At 39.0% G+C, this 20,975-nt stretch overlaps 1 protein-coding gene across 2 annotated transcripts in view; it reads left to right on the top strand.

Moving 5' to 3' along the window:
• The first annotated feature begins 292 nt into the window (after positions 1-292).
• Positions 293-20,975, top strand: part of LOC139456236 (aquaporin AQPAe.a-like) — a 79,952-nt gene continuing 59,269 nt past the window's right edge. For both annotated transcript variants that reach the window (XM_071238677.1, XM_071238233.1), the window contains exons 1-2: positions 293-1,207; positions 1,909-2,606. In XM_071238677.1, the coding sequence (XP_071094778.1) occupies positions 2,161-2,606 (446 nt within the window). In that variant the 5' untranslated portion in view covers positions 293-1,207; positions 1,909-2,160. The remainder of the gene's footprint in view (positions 1,208-1,908; positions 2,607-20,975) is intronic.

Raw genomic sequence — 20,975 nt, 5'->3', positions numbered from 1 at the left:
CTATTTTCTTCAACAATTACCTCTTCGCATCAGGTCTCTTGTATTCAGCGGACAGACTTCTCACTGCGGTAATGTAGAGTATCTGAATTGCATCTTAACGTTCTATTGTATTTAATCTGTTATTCAATACCTCGCTTGATGATCGATCATAAGAGTCATTAGCAGTGTATAACAATAATCTAACGTAACAGCTCAAAGCGTGAATCACACACCCAACAGCTGTTGGATCGATCGTCAAAAAGAGAAGGCTGCGCGAGTTGGAATAGAATTACTCCCTCGGACAAAGGTTGGCATCGGGAAATGGTGGTGTGGAAAGCAAGTAGCGTTGTTGTGGGCTTCTGAGGACCACATGCTGTAGCAGACGACACTCAGGCTCGGCAGCAGACGACTCAAACAAGTTGGAGGGAAGAATTATTGGAGACTGGTTGGACGTTCGGAGATCGGAGGCTTGAGAGCAAACATATCGAGGCAAATTGAATGAAGCTTGGCCGAGCTCGTCCAATTATGACCCGAGATAAGTAGATCTATCTGAGGGAACTCAAATATTGTCCTGTTCAGCTGTATCGCGACATGCGGTGCTGCAGAGATTGAATGAATACCAAACTAAAAGTTCTCATAGCGGTTATAGAGTTTGACCGGAGGTTTTGTTCACAGGAGGAGAGGATGTTACGTCAAAAGTCTGATTGTTTTGTTCGTGGTGTAGATATGGATTGAAGCCAGGGGCTTTGGTAGCGAGGAACTATCTGCGAGTGAGAGTCTACCTGAACCTGTACGAGAGGTTCCCGCCATGTGTGTTTGTCGTCTGCTCAAGACTGAAAGAAGCGGCAGGCGAGAGGGTTGTACAAACAGAACGGAGGGAGAATAGTTGGCTATTCACTTGTCGCATGGAAGTATTACATGTGTTGTAAATCCTTTCTTGTCATCATTCACCGTTTTTTTGAGTAATTTATCGTAGATAAACAACTTCAAGACACCATAACGAGTTGTTCACAGTTAAAATTCACGAAGGTAAAGAGAAGAGATTGACTGGAACCCAGTTCTTATATTCACGCAGAACCGTCCGGGAAGGGTTTCAACAGTTTGACAACCCCAGACTTGGAATCCATTTCATTTTTTGCATTTCAAAAGTAAAAGTTGCTGCTTTGAACTTCAGTCTGTTACCACCGCTCGACAGAGAAAGACGTCACTTGAACCCTGCCTACAAAACGTACGTATAATTACGATTTTGACACATGTCTTACAGACATTCGAACTGTTTTAAGATTTGAAGACAAATGCTTATTCACTTCCCCAGTAGGATCATTTCCTAATTTAATGCTTGAACAAAATTGAAACGATGGAAGATATTTGACATAGTATTAGTTACAACTTGTGTACACATCTGTCTGGAACCAACTGAGGATGTATTGATATATCATATTCATCTTTCTTCATCTCGACATATCGTCTGAGGAAAATTACATCTTGAGGGGAGATCAGGGAGGGCGAAAATACTGTGTATTGATGGGAACAGTAATTTGACAGATGCTTCTCAGCTGATGTCAACAAATTGACAAATAACGTTCACGAGCTCGAAAAACCAGGATACGTTTTCACGAGCGAGGGATATTTGGGGCATGCCAATTTGTAGCAGGGTCCAAATGGATATCAGAAAGCTCAATTGATCTGACTTTTGTGACAATCTGTCAACAGTTTGACGATAAGTTCATTCCTCAGTGTCAAATAAAACCGTATTTGAAAATAACGCGTGAACGACTACAAGAGAATTTGTGAAATCGGGAAATTGCATTTGAACTTCAATAACGGGTTTTGAGAAATGCTTGAAATTAGGTTCAGTTTTAATACAACTCCCTGATCAATTTTCTTAGCAGTGTTATCGCCCTTAGTGAGAGTTTTCCTCTGTTACAGCACCCGAGAGCAGCGTCATTCTTCTTTCTGGGCAACAAACGCAGCTAATTAATTGAAAGGAAAAAATAAATTTCAAGTTGTGAGTAAAACTGTCTATTTGAAGATTAGGGCTGATGAAGCAATGAAGAACGTTCCGTATCCGGCATCTTCAAAGTTGACGGAACATTAAAAGAAACCCAAGGAACCATTCCAGTAAAGGCCTCGTCTACTATAAGAGGGCGGAGAAATCAATCAATTGGAATCATTCCTTCGATGCCTTCCCGATCCTACGCCGGGAGGATGCCTGGTCAGTATTCTCATGTCCACAATGGTCAACCGGTGACCAGAAACTATCGACAGCTGCGGTTGTGTGAGGTTGCAAATATGGTGATGAAAGCTGAGATTAAGACCATAGAGTTCTGGAGAGCCGTCATCTCGGAGTGTTTAGGCTCCATGTTCTATGTTCTACTCGGGTGCAGCGCCACGTTGTTTTGTGAGAATTTTAGAGACTATAGATACGATATATTGCTGGTGTCGTTTTCATTCGGATTTACAATGGCGACTCTTGTCCAGTGTTTTGGACATATATCAGGTGCCCATTTCAACCCTGTCGTCAGCCTTGCCATGACGATCACGTGCAAAGTGACACCCCTGAGGGGAATATTGTACTGTATTGCCCAGTGTGGGGGCGGAATAGCAGGGGCGGCAGTGTTATATGGGTAAGTAGTATTTGTTTTTGTTGTTAACAAACCTATTTTATATAGAAGCAGAGTATAGTGTTCTATGGTCCTTCCTCCACACAAAAAAAGTTATACAAGGCTCATCCTAGTTTGCAAAATATATCCCAATGTTAACACACTTTATCTAAGTTCATACCTGGAATATAAGAAAACATTTGTATTTCTTTAACACGTACAACTGGTTACTCGAGCAGGTCTATTATAAAAGCTCTTTTATTGACCAACGCTAACGGTTTCCAAAACCATTAGGATCAGCTCAAGGTGCTTTTTATGTCGTCACTGAATTCAACAGCTTGTTCAAATCTCCAGTTAATTGGAAAGGACTTAAATCACTGTTTCAACACATGCGTGAATGAAAGAAGATTTTCTGATTATACATTTAAGGTTAAACTGTGACAGAGAGTAATAGTGTCGTACTGTTCGGGGAATACTCTTTTATATATATTATCGATTTCTGTGTATTAGATGTAAGAGCAGTTCAACATGCACTAGGCAGGGATAAATAGTCGAGTCTTGCAAAGGGAATTCTCTTTTATGTGTACTGATTTCAGTATAGTGTTATGTAAGTGTAGTTCAATATAATTATATGTACCAAGAACACACGAATCGTAAGGCCATGTCAGGAAACACTCTTTTGATGTCGCTATTGATTTCTATATAGCGTGTCGTATAGCAGAAGGTTTAAGCTTGAGAAGCTACTTCACCATATTATTGCCAGACATGAAAATGACAGTGTCCGAGGTCTTTTCATGGTTGTCGGTCTGTCAGTTGCAAAATGGAACATACTCTATATAATTAAGAAAAGAAATACCTTTCCGCGAGTTCAATATACCAACGATGACATGGTTTTCTTTCTTGTTGTGTGTTGTTTAACGCCACACTCATTAATAATCCAGCTATACAAGCGGTCTGTATATAATCGAATCTCGACCAGACAACACGGTGATTGACATAATGACAATTGAGATACGATGCCATGCATCAACCAAGTCAGCGAGCCTTACCACTCGATCCCAATGGTCACCTCTTAGTACAAGCATGGGTGTCTGAAGACACAATACAATACCTTTAAGTAGCATTTAGAAGCTGAAGTATCTACGGATACAGGATATCGATTTCTACTTCTTTTATATTCTTTAGATGAGGCATAGATGCTGGTACCACAATCAAGCAAGTGATAAGGGTACTAGCATCTGTACCTTAACTTGGCACTGAAAGAAAATAAGGAGGTTGAAATCCTGTCTCCACATATTTCATACAGTGCATTATGTATCATTTAACATGTTTGATTCGTGTAACGTTTAAACTTATGATCAATAACGTAAACTATACAGGCTTAGTCTGTCCTACAGACCCTGATACAAATATACATCATATACAGCCCATGCAAGTCTATAATGTTTAGCAAGTTTCGATTACTGCAGTGTCTGAAAATGAAGAGAGTCACTGGGCTCCCTTTTCATTATATTTTTATCAAGATAACTGAACAACTGTTTTTTTCTGTACGATATGTTCATTTCAGAGACGAGATGTTAGTCTATATACAGGCTCTATGCATTGCCTTCAACGTTATAGATACCATTTAGAAATATAATAGGTTTAGTATTCACACTCTGTTAATAGGACTGAGTACAACACATTACGTTGAGGATTTCTGATTTGTCATCTAATTGTAACGTGTCATATCTGTCCCAGCTTGCACTAACAACTTCAACAAGTATAAATTCGATCGGCTGTTCTAATGAGCCTCCACAGTCGACACTCTGCTCGGCAAACTGAAGGATGCTTGTGTTTATTACCGCCAAGTAATTGGATTAATTACAGTACGAATTAACAATCATCTATCGATTATTGTATAGACACAGTGAGTGCTGACATATTGTTTTTCCCTTTTTGTCAGAACTTGAGCAGTAATTGGTCACCTGATATCCCGGACTTCGTCAGTTGTTAAGCACAACAAGTCTCATGAGTGTTGTCGTTGTCGCCTCCGTGGCGGGGTTCAAATGTACATGTTGATGGTCGCGGAGCCTAAACCTGACCCATTTACACCACCACGCTCATCCCAACGAGACAAATTACTGCAGTGGGAAGGTGACAGGACTGTGCGCATATATCTGTTAGATATATGGATACCGTGGGGCTGGAATGCCTCCTCGTCCATGACAATGCGACCAGACGGATTATTAATGTGGCCTCCATTATCAGCGATGGTAATGAGACTGTATAGTCATGACGGGCAGACTTTCAACACGTTGAAATATGATCAATCATGAAATTCCTAAAGAGTTCGTTCAGAAGGACTTCATTATAAACTCTCATTTGTTTCACGATGGAATGTGAGTAAAGTTTCTGATTTTGGCGCTGATAATGTACTTCACAACGATGATGACTAAGTGGAGACTGTTATAAGTTAACGAACTAATTATTTTGGAGAATGTACCTTATAATGACTCTTTTCTATGGATAGCAACTTCTTTTATTTTTAAAATTATTACAAAGAATAAAAGAAGTTGTATTCATGTTCTCCCAACTTCTAAATGCCTATCAAAGACTGGAGAAGTGGAGAATAGTTCTGGTGATGTATGGAAAACAGTCGCATGAACAATAATAATAATAATAATAATAATAATAATAATATTAATAATAATAATATCGACGAGGATGAAGATGATGATAATAAAAGATAATAACTTTTATAATAACGATAATCTCCGATATAAGAATCGGTATAGCGTTGATGATAATGATACGTGTCATTAGGGCTTGAACCAACACACGTCATATGGAGGTCTGCAGCTATCTGCCAAATAAGATAAACGAAAGACAACAGTTACTGACACGCTGTCCATGGTTACTCTTGGCAAAACTTCAATTTTATAACCAAATTCTATAATAATTGCGCCTACATAACCTCGGAGACCATACAAGGCTTGATGGATGAGGCCCCTGAGTTGGGTTATCAGATTTTGCCGTCGTAACCAACTGAGAATGTAAATGGCAGCAATTTCGACAAAATATTGCATAATGTACGTTGATATATTTAGTCTGATGCCACAATAAATCCTGAAGAGACGTCTTAAAATACAATAATCGCGAACAACTAATGTAAATAGGGGCATTACTCTGAGTTCCCTATGGGTCTGACGACAGAGATAAGACCCCGATCGCTGAGTTTCGTTATAGGAATTCCTATGTAATTACCAAGTATGCTAGAACTTCACATTTTCCTATACATCACAACGAAACGAGAGGTTCAAATTAATTTGAACAGCTGACTTTTTAGTTATCTATTTCAAAACTAGTTATGTCGTCAATAACTTATCAATTTTAGTAGCAAGGACCCAGAGATATCCGAAATCCCCGTTGGCTACGTATTGCAGTGTTAATTCACATTGACGTCTATGTAGGTCGCTTCTGTATGTATTAGCTTAATGGACACGTAATTGATAAGATAACAATCGGCGCTGAGTCAGTCGGTGTCAATTGGATACACGGAACATGTGAAATCTACAACAGTTCGTCACGTGTAAATGTCACGTTTAACTGCGAGAGACTCCATGGTTAGGCTCAGGTGCTCAACACGTGAAAGTCGAGCAATACCAAAGTACATTAATGAAATTGGCCTGCCGGCGATCTGTTTCTCACAATTGCAAAACAATGTTCGTTCTAAATAGGGTTGGGGGTCACTTGAAATGCAATTCGGATCAGATAAAGTGCCAGATGTCCTTGGTATCGAGTTTATGTCCTTGATGATTTAAAACTGGAATGAGCAACATAAGATCATTTTTTTTAATTTCAAACTATTGAAAATGGAACCCAAATGTTTCTAAGACTAATAGAACGTAAATTAGTCGTTATACATATTCCATGTTTTGACGATCACAGAGAATGAATTTAATTCGTTGAATTGCTTTTTAATGTATATACATCGAACAGTTCACAGGCACGCACCCTGGCGTCTCGTTGTGTGTCATGATACTGAGTGAAAGGGTTGGCGTGATGGTGTGAACACATTTTCTGTGCTTGAGCCGATTAGCAAGCGTTGCATCTATTGCTGAGTGGGCTCACTTCCGAGGCACCGTTATTCCATTAGGGATGTATCTTAATTGATATAAACTGATGCGTTAGCATCTTAACTGATATACATCGACTGCGTGATACATTAGCACCTTCACTGATAAATACATCGATACGTTCCCAGTGATGCAGGATTTCTTGTTTCTTGCGTTCTGTGAGGTCTGTTGGGTGTAATTGTGCAATATATATGTGTAAAGACATACACAAGACACTGTAATAAACTATTATTATTAAATGTAAAGGGATGATTTTGTGTAATGTATAATCATCTGAACACCTGTTAACTCAAAAACCAGTGATTGTTATGGAGTGAGTGACCAGCAAGTCCCCGAACCTGAGCGCCTGATCCATTTTGTCGTCTTGTGCAGTAAGAGGTGAAGTGAGGTGAAATGGGGTTTAACGTCGCGTCCTAGATTATTGCACTTATATAGCGACGTGCATGCACGCGTATGTGTGTGTGGCTGCTTGTACTAGTCCGGACTGATGCCGATCTATAGTGCTAGCACACTGAGATACCATGCCGCAGTTTAACATGAATACCCCACTCAGACACAGTATACTGACTCAGAGCCGACCAGTCCTTGTTTTAGCCGAGCACCAGACAGGGTAACAACAAGTACCATCTTTTAACGTCTTTTGGTATGACACGGCTAGGGATCGAACCCCGGACCTTCCGCTCTCCGGGCGGACGCTCTACCATTAGACCACGGAGGCGGTTTGTACAGTAAGAGAATGTTTCTGGGCAATATACGTTCAAAACTGTATATCGCCATACTGATCCACTGTGTATATGTTTGAGAGTATTTACCTTCCCGATCATGCGTATATATACAGATAAACTGACCTACCTGCAATTGATTTAAGGGAAAGTAGCAGCTCATTGGTACATGTATATATCGCCACACTTACCTTCTTGGTATACATTTGTGAATCCTTGCAAGCTTCACCACATTTAGCTCTATCTCTTTCTTTTGGATATTTATTTGAGTGTAATTTCAATCTTTAAATTCTAAAATAATTATATATCAGTTCATACCTATATATCGCCATACTGATCCACAGGGTACTAATCTTAGCGTCAGTGATAGTTCATACCTATATATCGTCATACTGATCCACAGGGTACAAGTCTGAGCGTCTGTGACAGTTCATACCTGTTTATCGTCATACTGATCCACAGTATACTAATCTTAGCGTCTGCATCAGTTCATACCTATATATCGCCATACTGATCCACAGGGTACTAATCTTAGCGTCAGTGATAGTTTATACCTATATATCGTCATACTGATCCACAGGGTACAAGTCTGAGCGTCTGTGACAGTTCATACCTATTCATCGTCATACTGATCCACAGTATACTAATCTTAGCGTCTGCATCAGTTCATACCTATATATCGCCATACTGATCCACAGGGTACTTATCTTAGCGTCAGTGATAGTTCATACCTATATATCGTCATACTGATCCACAGGGTACAAGTCTGAGCATCTGTGACAGTTCATACCTATTCATCGTCATACTGATCCACAGTATACTAATCTTAGCGTCTGCATCAGTTCATACCTATATATCGCCATACTGATCCACAGGGTACTAATCTGAGCGTCTGTGACAGTTCATACCTATATATCGTCATACTGATCCACAGTATACTAATCTGTGCGTCTGCATCAGTTCCTACCTATATATCGCCATACTGATCCACAGAGTACTAATCTGAGCGTCTGCATCAGTTCCTACCTATATATCGTCGTACTGATCCACAGGGTACTAATCGAAGCGTCAAGGATAGTTCATACCTATATATCGCCATACTGATCCACAGGGTACTAATCTGAGCGTCTGTATCAGTTTATACTATATATCGCCATACTGATCCACAGTATACTAATCTGTGCGTCTGCATCAGTTTATACTATATATCGCCATACTGATCCACAGGGTACTAATCTGTGCGTCTGCATCAGTTCCTACCTATATATACTTCATACTGATCCAAAGGGTACTAATCTGAGCGTCTATGATAGCTCATACCTATATATCGTCATCCGTCCACAGTATACTAATCTGTGCGTCTGCATCAGTTCCTACCTATATATCGCCATACTGATCCACAGGGTACTGATCTGAGCGTCTGCATCAGTTCATACCTATATATTGTCGTACTGATCCACAGGGTACAAGTCTGAGCGTCTGTGATAGCTCACACCTATATATCGTCATACTGATCCACAGTATACTAATCTTAGCGTCTGCATCAGTTCATACCTATATATCGCCATACTGATCCACAGGGTACTAATCTGTGCGTCTGCATCAGTTCATACCTATATATACTTCATACTGATCCACAGGGTACTAATCTGAGCGTCTATGATAGCTCATACCTATATATCGTCATCCATCCACAGTATACTAATCTGTGCGTCTGCATCAGTTCATACCTACATATCGCCATACTGATCCACAGGGTACTAATCTGAGCGTCAGTGGTAGTTCATACCTATATATCGTCATACTGATCCACAAGGTACAAATCTGAGCGTCTTTGATAGTTAATACTTATATATCGTCATACTGATCCACAAGGTACAAATCTGAGCGTCAATGATAGTTCATACCTATATATCGTCATACTGATCCACAAGGTACAAATCTGAGCGTCAGTGATAGTTCATACCTATATATCGTCATACTGATCCATAAGGTACAAATCTGAGTGTCAGTGATAGTTCATACCCATATATAGAGTCATACTGATCCACGTGATATTAATCTCAGCGTGAATTACAGTTCATACCTATACATTGTCACATTGATCGTATATATTCTGGGTATTTTTCCGAGACATACGCATGTGTAATCTCCCATCGCTTCCAATTACTGACTATACATCGCTCTGTTGGATGTGAACACTTCGTGACGAGGACTCGCACAAGCCTATAAAACACATACCATGGGCTACCACATAAATCTACTCTGTAATACTGGTATATAATAAGCAGTGCTCCATATGAAAATGCCATATGCTCATAAAATGCAAACAAGTAATGCTAGACTTCCATTAGTCTGACATTGTGATTGATGCACACTTATCAAGGCAGTTAATCACTAACGTGCAGTGATGTTATTCGGCGATTACACTCTACTACATGTTACTGTGGTTAGAGAGCCCGGCTGTTAAGCAATGTAAAATAGCAACTATAGAAAACCGGAATGAGACAAGGTTTACACTATAGCTACGGAACCATATCTTAGCAACATGGCTTGTGTTGTGTGGTACCGTAAACTGTGCAGTGCGGAATGGTATGCACTCAGGAAAAAAGGAACAAGTGAACATGCGTGACAAGATCGGCTGTATTTGTAAAAAAAAAATCTAAGCATTAGCTCAGCGACCAGATGTCACCTACAGATTGGGGCGCAGTCTATAGAAATCAATTAGCGCAATGGGTGCTTGACGTACTAACACAGAACCAGCTGCCCCGGCTAGTCGGTGTCATGTAAAATACGAACTGCTATGCATGTGGAACACGGAATGGCTGATAAATTGCGAAAGACGGAAACATATGTGCACTTGCACAACCAATTTTCTTGCTGACAACGAGATATTTACCATAAGATGCTAGTCATTTGGAACCGTTGCCTGTTGACAGATGTCTCAGCACCTACACGAAATGTGAAGCAAATTGAATAGATAATTTTAATTCTTAACTCCTTTCAACTACTTTGCCGACATTTTATTTTGTAGCGGGTATAGATGAAGCACGTGCTTTATATTACGTCATAACAGACTACAAATGTCGAAAGTTCTTATTTTACGAGAAACTGAAAAGAAAGTATGTTCGCATTTCATGGTCGAGATTTCGTTCTGGCATTTTGTCGGTTGTACTTCGTACACATGTTAACTATGATAAATGACTTGCACTCTTGGCTCGAAATACTCCCACCACGAAAGTGTAAGTTCGCACATATGCATCGTGAGCCTAGAGACGACCTCAGCCAATTCTCAGTGGAATGTCCCTCGCTTTGATCAGCGCCTCCAGTGCTGCCGTCGGCTCTAGACAGCAACCACGCGTGAACGGAATGTTCATTTACTGAAGCATGTTCGCTGCCTTTGTTCGCTTACTGACACTTTCATATTTTGTAAATAATGATTTCGAGGTCTGGAAGTGTGCATGCGTAGCATCCATCATACAGAAGCAGATATACATTCCACAGCCATTTCCAGGCAGACTCCATCTGCTGTTATATGCTTTGGGTTCTTACTGTCACAATGGTAAATAAACAGTAGGTGTGCAAGTTACGTAGCTAGGCTATGTGAACACGCCCTTCAAATTTTGTAAAATGTTACTGTTTAAAAAAATGAGCGTCGTAAAATTCTTTATCCAGATACTACCTTGTTTGGCTTCAAAGGGTATGTTCCATTATTGAACAGAAAATGACATAGTAATTTATATAAAATCTTAATTACCTATTTGCATCTTGATATATGAAGCGTAAAATTTGGAGGCCTCAAAGTAAATTAAACGTCAGATACTGCATTTTCTCTAGACTAACATTTAGTCTATGAAATCTTATCTGTATTACACAATACCTTTCTCGACTCTAAAAGTAAAAATAATAATTTTCCCAATGTGGAATAGAGCTAGCTAGAACTGGCTGAACTTGCTTTTGTATACGTTTCTAGATTGTTTCTTTTTCATAAAATAATTATATTCCATAGTCATGGTGCAGGACTACATTTTCTTATACACTACTGTGACATGATGTATCCAAACAGTCAATATTCGAGGTATACCGTCCGGAGCAGGTTCAAGATGAAACCATACAAAACAACAGATTTACTTGCATGTCCTCTTGTACAAAACACAGACAGCTTGTCACAATGCAAACTCACTCCGTAAGAATCCGAAAATACGGTAATAACATGCACACATCACAACAAGGTGGTAAATCTCAACTAATTCTGGTTTTAAACGAACAAAATATTAAATTACATCCCTTTCATAAAAACATATATCATGCATATGCAATGTATTACTTACACATTTCGTGGCAGAATCATAGCGTTGACAACAGCCGTACATCAGCTTATCACTCACAGCGATGCGAACTTTCAAATTTCACGCCAAACCGCGTGCTTTTTCTCTCAAACCATCCACCCGCAGTTGCATCCCCAGTCCAAGCTAAGCCATTCAACCGCAAACGGCAAATAATCCAAAGTGACTTTCTGTCATCTGCAGACTAAGTGCAGCAACAAAAATCGTTATACTGCTGCTTACCTTTTACACAGTGTGTCTCTCCGAGGGGGTGTCTGCGATCAAGAGGATGGTTAAAATGACAGTGTTATTGATGGTGAAGATGGTGGGCGGTGGTGATGTGCTGAAGATGTTGATACTGATATGCTCTTGCTGCTGATGACGGTCGAGGATGTGATGGTGATAGGGTAGTGGTAGCGGTATTCAATGATGCATTAAATGATCATGTACCAAATGACCTCTACTCTCCCCGAAAGATCAATATGATATTTTTTATTGATTGACATTTATCGTTGGGATGTTTAGACTTATGCATTATTAATTTAAAATTTTCTTCCCCTGTCACGATTCCAGGCGAAACAATACCCAGTATTGGTGTGACATGACTGATGACGTTCCATCGATATCCGTTGCTCATGCTGTCACCCACATGGTTTCCTGGCACAGATTTGATTATTTACAGGCTTTCGTAATATGGCTGGAGATATTACTGACTGCAATGTAACATAAAAGCGACAAAACAATTTCCATAATCATATTAAAAAATCTCTACTAAAAGCAGAATCCATTCCACGATACATCCTTTCCACCGGTTGCACCGTCTCAAAAACATGCAAAGGCAAGTCAATTGTTCAGCTGAAACAAAAAAAATCGGGAACATGTGGTACAATGAAAACAGTAAACTGCATCGGGCATGAATGTGGTCACTGGTGCGTTAAATTTGGAAATGTCCTCCACGTGACCACCATACAACTTCCTGAAAGCGCTGCCAGGGCCTTAAATGCCGTAACCTTGATCAAACAAGGATTAGCAAGAGTCTTATGACGCAGGTTGAAATACTTGTAAAATGAGCTCGTTGAATGCTCGAAGAATGCATGATTGTACCTCAAAAGTTGTGAAATGTAGACATCAAAGTTTGGAGCTGTTGGAATATTGCTCGATATAGACTGGTGGCAAGTTAAAGTCATCCTTCTTGTGGCAAGTTGAGGTCATCCTTCTTGTGGCAAGTTGAAGTCATCCTTCTTGTGTCAATTTGAAGTCATCCTTCTTATGGCAAGTTGAGGTCATCCTTTTTGTGGCAAGTTGAAGTCATCCTTCTTGTGGCAAGTTGAAGTCATCCTTCTTGTGGTAAGTTGAGGTCTTCCTTCTTGTGGCAAGTTGAAGTCATCCTTCTTGTGTCAAGTTGAAGTCATCCTTCTTTTGGCAAGTTGAAGTCATATTTCTTGTCACACAGTCGCTCAGCACATGCGCTAACTCATGCATTCTCGACGTTTCCTTGCCTTCTCACAATATCGTTCTTTGCAATATATCATCCTTATAAGAACAACGGGAGTAGCTATTTTTGTAAACACATTGGAATCACAACACTGGAGGCTTGGACATTAATACTGTCCCTTGAAAGGCAGGGTTAATGAAACACGTCGTTTATCAATAGAATGCAACTCCAGGGGTGCTTGCTCTACAGAAGTCGAGGGATGTGGATGTCATTGATGCTAATAGTGACTGTGTGGTCATATGGTTGTGGCGGTGATGACGATTATGATCATGATGGTGGTCATATGGATTAGTATGAATATTAATAGTAATGTTGACAATGGCGATGTAGTGTATAACAATGTTAGATAATGTTGATGGCCGTGTTAGTGACGATTGGGATCATGACAATGATATTGATTCTTATTACAAATATTGGTAGTTTAAAGAAAGCAGCTCTGTCACTGAAAGTCATGTTGATGAGGAAGATAATCAATTCAGTTAGAAGAAAATTCAGAGAGGCGTTCATCAAACATAGAATAAGACTGGTAATAGTCTTGGCCAAACAATTTCCCAACTCAGTGCTTGCCAATCTTCCCTCACAACTCAAAGGCACATACCATATTGACTTGGTCGTACTGGAATAACTTTTAATTTTAGATATTATTATGATAACCGTGATTGCTACTTTTTGAATCAACACCCTGAGGCTTTGAGAACACATTCCTCCATAACAAACACATCACTCTTCAAGTTTGCCCCTTGGGGCCGTTCAATAGTATTTAGGGGGCATCTCAAGGATATGTCGAAAAAACGTCTAACAAGACAGGGTGGTTTTATATGTTGCAAATCGCGATTCACCATATTATCAGTGGTATATGGCATTGTAACAACATGTTATACTATAGTCTATAGGTCATTATATTAACATTTAAATTACTATTTTGCGATTTTGTTGTTCAAAATACGTTGAATTAAGGTTCTAATTTAAAAACAACAAGAAGAACGTCAATGAAAATAATTAAAGTTGTTAAAAAAAACACATATTTCGTTGAACCTTTTGAAACATAAAATATCTGTATTGGAAATGCATTTATGAAACTACTTTTTAAAATCCATTTTTGTGTATGTCGATTTTTTATATTTTCTTAACGTAACACATTAATACAAATTGAATAAAATATCACTAAGAAAAGAACAGAACACAATAGAACATTAAGACATATTATCTTTAAACCACCGGCGGTGGTACAAGTGAGAACAAGAACAAGCATATAGTATATCCATACATTATTAATATGCGACAAGATCACAAGACGCCATGCAGGTCTCCTAGTAAATACATTAAGAAAGGAATACAACGCTAGTCTCCATTTGGAGTTTTATATAATTTTTTTAGTTTTATATATATAAAGGATATTTCATTATGGACTAACATTTAAATATATATATATATATATATATATATATATATATATATATATATATATATATATATGTTAGTCAATAATGAAATGGACATGTATTATACAGCCTTTAATTTTTCACGAGTAACACACATTGCAGCACTTTAAGGTGTGGTTTATTGCATAATAAACAATGTACATAAAGTACGAATAGCCATCAAATATTAGTCATAGCATGGCAAGCTTCTTTTATTTCTATAGATTCTGTTATTATTGTTTCAACAGAATCCATATGAACACAACTTGACCCGAGTACAACATAAAACGAAAAGGTGGCACTGAGCTAGGGTTTCTGGCAAGACGGCCCGGGGGATTTCTTGCAACTCAAATCCTCAAAATAACCTAGACAGAAAATGCACATAAAGGCATGCCAGTTAGAGAATTTCAGGAGCAAGTAGGGACATAAAAACGTTTAAATAGCCGCTTCGCTGATAAAGACAATATATTTGGTAACTTATGATACGACCCCTGAATTCGTGTCCAGTTCACGCCTGACCAGATCGAGGTGCAGAGTAATAGGCAGTATTCGATTTAGACCGGGGGTACCGCAATTGAGATTTTCAGGCGATTTAACTCAGCAGTTGTAGGATCAAACGCCACTGACGTCTCAACACGAGTGTGTAACTTTATGAACCTCGCCACATTAATAAAGTGATTTAAGTAATAGTGTGGAATGTCAGGTCAAGGGGCAGTGTAGCAGGGAGGACATGGCGTGTGATATAGAAACCACGGGAATTGCATGACAAATGACCCATCTGGATAACGACGCTACCCACGCAGCCATCTTCTTCATCTACTGCATATTAACGAAGTTACTCGAAAGTGAAAATAAATAATCTTGTTTTTATGGCTGTTTCTGTAGAAATGGATAAGTGACGTTGATAAAGCGTGACGCCAAATTACAGCATCAGATACCAGTCATCTGGTCGGTTTCCCTATCGCAGTAATCAGCTTCCATTGGCCTGATAGGGTTAGTCAGATCTTGCTGCTTGATGTGGCTGCAGGAATGGAACAGACATTCCAGTCAGGACGTATGAATGTCGGTTGCCCGACTTCGCTTTGTACGTATGATCAGTGGCAAGTGTTTAGCCTACATCGTAACATGTTACAGTAATGGACTATACAGACAGAAATATAAAAATGGACAATACAAGCATAAAGCCAAACTTGATCATCTGTCTGAGAGCTGAAGACATCGATTGAAAGCAAGACCAATCTCCGACCCCAATTCATTATAGCTTGGAGGAATATTGCTTTCTGGACCATGAGTGAACTGTCGATTTATCATAAATCTAAACAACAATTTGTACTTGTATGTGATGGCTCGTGATTGGACGGATTACAGAACCTTCAAAATACTTAACCACTGGGTAAAAGAAAGAATACCCTTGAAAACTGGATTTGAGGAAAACATTACAAGCGTTGTCAAAGCATTATTTGGTTGAAAGATGTCGCCGAAACACTGCAAACTTAAGGTCCAAAACACACCTGTGATACCCGTATAACATACGTGACCATCGAATAATCATTTCTTGATTGATTGCCACCATTAAACATGGGTGTATACTTTCTTTTGCCCGGCAGTTTATAGTCTGTGTGTGAATGTTTGAACCACGACGAAGGGATATGGGTTTATGTCGGTTTTAGCAATATTCAGTCCTAATACCTGCACCTTTTGGTGTGTGAATAATGGACTTCACACACTGAAACCATATAGAGAATCGAACGGACTTCGGTGTGACGAGCTAACGCTGTATCCACAAGGCTATCCATCATTGGACAATGCGGCATCATAGTGTGACGTTATACACGTGATTTTACAGTCAATGTTGCAAGCCATGTTTAAAGATCAGTAGTCTTTAATTATAATCTATGTAGAACTATACTTTACGAATTATACTTACTTTTAGCTATTGATATGTTGGACGAAATGTGTATAAGCTGCACAAAGCAATATTACTCCGAGTAAGACATATGTCTCCTTGGGGATCAAATTACGTGTGACCGGTAAGCATTCTATCCGTTCCTGCTCTTAAAAGTTAATTAAATCCGAACCTTTAGAAATAACCATATATTTTTACTGTGAAAATTGTTTTTCTCTTAAAGCACAGGGACGATTCATTCAAAGAACCTTTGACGCTGGGGGGTAATCTATACATTCTGTTCGTCTGGACAAAATCCATCAATGTTTTCCGCTGAGAAAACTAACAGAACTTATGCAATATAAACCCGTCTAATCCTATTTACGCTAAAGATTGGATTTCGTTGAAATACATTTTCTCCCAGTGTCGTGTCTGAGAAGAATTTAGAAAATACTGAGACACAGTCCAGTAAGCTCAGAGGAAAGATATCTTTATAACAGCCTTATTGCCCATCGATTGCCAACCATCCGCCATCAACCCTGATATGGCAATGATGAGTCACGTGACCAAACGACCCGGATTATAATGCTCTGTTTTGCGAGCTGCAATAACAACTTTAGACATGATATGCTTTTAACGGGCAAGTAATTTTTCAACGAGGCCGTTAAAGGCATAATTTCGATTAGGGATTAAGAAGGTTATGGTCAATCGATAAGCGAGCCGCGGAGATTAATTCCAGCGACTGCTCGTTGCATATCCGGAGAAGGGTTTTACTAATTTAATGCTCGCTAAAATCGCTGGCCTCAGAAAGTTTTCTAATCATAATGTCCCTGGCAAGGAATTAGGCAGCGCCATCAATAGTAGCTCGATGGAAGTCATCACTGTGTTTTTCAGTCCTTTCATTCCACAAGCGTTCGTTATTTTCTATTAATATAATCATTGTGATAAAGTACCCTATACGTCTAAAAAACCATCTTTCGATCCAGGCGTCCTATTGGTATGCGTGCACGTGCTGATAAATAACCGAAGTCTTCTTTTATATTCAATTCATATTTGATTTCTTTTATAGCGATACACAAAGTTTCAATTCGTCTGGGAGCAAGGCATCCATTTTACATAAAGCGACTGAAGGCCAGACTGCCGTACTGAAACAGCTTAACTATGAATCGGTGTTTCAGTCACTTTTCCAAATATGCACGTCTTCCTTTATTATATGTCGATGGGGCTTGGTCGTTATTGTATGTTATTACCAAATCCATTTGGAATTACAGTTACGGCAGTTGACATTATTTTGGGCCACGATTACAGTTCTCAGATCTAAATGATAGGGTCAACGCACACAAGCAGACCTGATTTCTTCTTGCCCCACGAAGGAAACGGTGTTTCTGTATTCACAGAGACATGATACATTTGGTGAGGGGACGATTCAATGAATACCTCGACATGTGCGGTGAGGTCACCGCGGTTCACGCCGTGCGTTGTACGCTATCATTATCTCATGTAGTTATTTTGAGTTCCTATAAACATTGATGTCACGATATAATCAGATAGTGTCTGTGCTATAGATTCTGAATATTCCTGGTTTCGATTTTCTTTCTTATTTTGAATAGAATCGGACCGTGCCGTTTCGGTTAAGTTTGACAAAATATCAATTTGTCGTTTCAGTATGGAAATAAAGTGTGTTATTCATGTTTTATAATGCGAAAGGGAACTTCGTTAATCTAAAGCTTTTTTAACGAAATTGGTTTGATTTTTTGTAAGTGATCTGAAAAGAAGATTTATTCGGTATATAATTCGCTCAGAAAGTGCACCTGGGTTACATGTTCAATGTTAAGGAGCCTCCGCTACGTACGAACGCCGGCGAATAACATTACGTTCACAATGAACATGACAGTTTGAATATCGTTTGATATGGTATTGATAACACGAACGGATTATAGAACCGTTTTTCTTCATGTGAAAATTGAAGTAATGATGTTAACTACGGACTATTACTATGCCAAATAACAATACATTTATGTCCTTCATGTAGAGTGAGTGAGTGAGTGAGTGAGTGAGTTGAGTTTAACGCCTCTTTTAACAGTATTCCAGTTATATCGCAGCGTGTCAGATTAATGTGGGGGGAAAGCCCGAAGTGATGCGGGTCTCTCCTTCATGTAGAAAACAGTTAGTTTAGTTGTTAATGAATCAAGAATTTTATTAAAATAAATATATTTTACTAAATTTGGATAAACAAATATGAAAAGGTAACGTTATTACCCGGCACCGTGATGAGATGCAGAAGGTAAAACAAAGAGATTCCCTACACAGATACCGCCTCAAATAGATTAATTCTAATCACGAAAGGATCAATCTCTGCGTACCATAAAGCTGTCGCTGCTACTGGGAACCAGTTTACTTGACAGGGTCTTTAACCCAGCGCTTGACACATGACACACTTTATATCGGGATCGAGATGTTTGTGCTTTAAACTTGACGAATTCCATGTCAACACATTACTGGGGAAAAAAATACGCGTGCTAACAAAATATACATGTATCTTCATCAGAAAAAGAAAAAACCCGATAGACTACTTAAAAAAATGTCATTCCCTGTACGGCTCAGAATGTGCACTCGTCTCATTTCGAGCAATCCTGCAGTATACGGAAAGAGACGAGTAACGACGAATTGCTAACCCGTGTAAGCTGCCAATTTCTTTAGTCAGACAGTAGAATTAACCTACCCTGACCTGAACCAACCCTGACAGTAATCAACAAACTGGGGTCATGTCGAGGCTAGAAGGAAACCCAGTCATTATGCTGAGGTCATCGATCATACACTCACAGCAATGCGTTGTTGGATGGGTGGGTGCATTTGCGTGTTTTCCCTGAAGGACTGGGCGCCGTCTAGTGATAAGACCAATTTAAGCCGAGAGCGATTACAGTAATCTCGTGACCTGAAGTATGGGATTTAACTCTATACGGTGGTGGTAATGTTAATATTTACCAGTAATACATTTTGGGGCATTGTGTTCTAACGTTTTATTCGTATACAATATATGACATAATATTCGAGGACGCTCTTCAGTCAACTGCACTTGTTAAGACACCACATTGAATCCATTCAACACTAGGTTCTCTCAGAGTGAGTGAGTGTGATGTTACGCCGCTTTTAGCAATATTCCAGCAATATCACGGCAGGGGACACCAGAAATTGGCTTCGCACACGTTCCATCAGAAAGATTATTAAAAAATGAGAGTAATGGAAACTTTGAGTTTTCTGCTTTAGAAAAATATATATGCTCCCTCATGCTGAGGGAATTCTATAGCGCATTGAAACTCCAACCGAATTCTTCCAAGATTTATAATGAAACAAATTGTATTTTGATGCTTAGTTTGTATGAGGTTCCATAAGGATTTTTTAGGGAAACAATACCATGCATAATAATTTTAACGTCATGAAAATATGATATACGAAGAAATAAAAAATAATATGAACATTTAGCATTGTATTTCATTTAGCGATGTTCTGAAATCTCATGGGGAGGATGAGGTTTTCAAAGATATGACCTATTTGTATTTCTCATTCACGTTAATCGTTTATGGCTTAAGGATTGGGTGCTAGAAGGACAATGATTATGGCCCGACATGGAAATCTTCAGTTTCAAAACATCCAAATTCAATTTCTCCTTTTACGACCTAAAACCTCTATTCATTCTTGTTTGAGGTGGAACTAAAGTGCAAAGACGTGGCGGTTGCACGTTCGGGCATTTTTTGCATCCGTTTTGTCTAAAAAAACGTTTAAGAATATTTAGTATTGATCGAAAACAACCGTTTGTAAAATCCCTTGAAACCGTTCTATTTGGCTAAAATGTGTCCAAACCCATTTCACTGTAGAAGTGAATTTCCTGGACTAGAAAATCGACCATTGGGATGAAAAATGAGAATAGAATGCTCCTTGTTACAACAGCAAGGGGCTATTGGTTAACAAATTAACTCTCAACCAATTTGATCTAACCCGCGGTAAAGTCAACAGACCTACGAAGAACTATTTTGTGTCGGATTAATCCGCGAGTATCACGTGCATGACATGTTCTTTGCAGAGTAAATTAGCTCTGAACTAATTTGAAACGCCATTGTGAGTTGATTGTAAGATTGAGGACGAATTTGAAGAACGTCAATATGCGGTGAAGAAGGTTTGCTATAAAGGGCATCAATGAAGAGATTAACAAGCTGTTGGATAAAACTGACAGAAACGTTTCAAAATTGCTTCATCTAGTCATTTAAGAAATGTGTACAGGGTTGACATGTGAAGGGCGAAAGGTTAAAAAAGAATTATTTGAATACCTAATGTTCTTTTATTATTTTTCAAGACAATTCTGTTCATTTTTCATTGCCATGATTTTTCAACTGACTCATTCAAAATTACGACACTTTAATACCGGGTTC

Source organism: Haliotis cracherodii, unplaced genomic scaffold (genome assembly GCF_022045235.1).
Source record: "Haliotis cracherodii isolate W230 unplaced genomic scaffold, xgHalCrac1.p SCAF_1, whole genome shotgun sequence".
NCBI classification, from domain to species: Eukaryota; Metazoa; Mollusca; class Gastropoda; order Lepetellida; family Haliotidae; genus Haliotis; species Haliotis cracherodii.
This window is presented reverse-complemented; position numbering and strand designations above follow the sequence as displayed.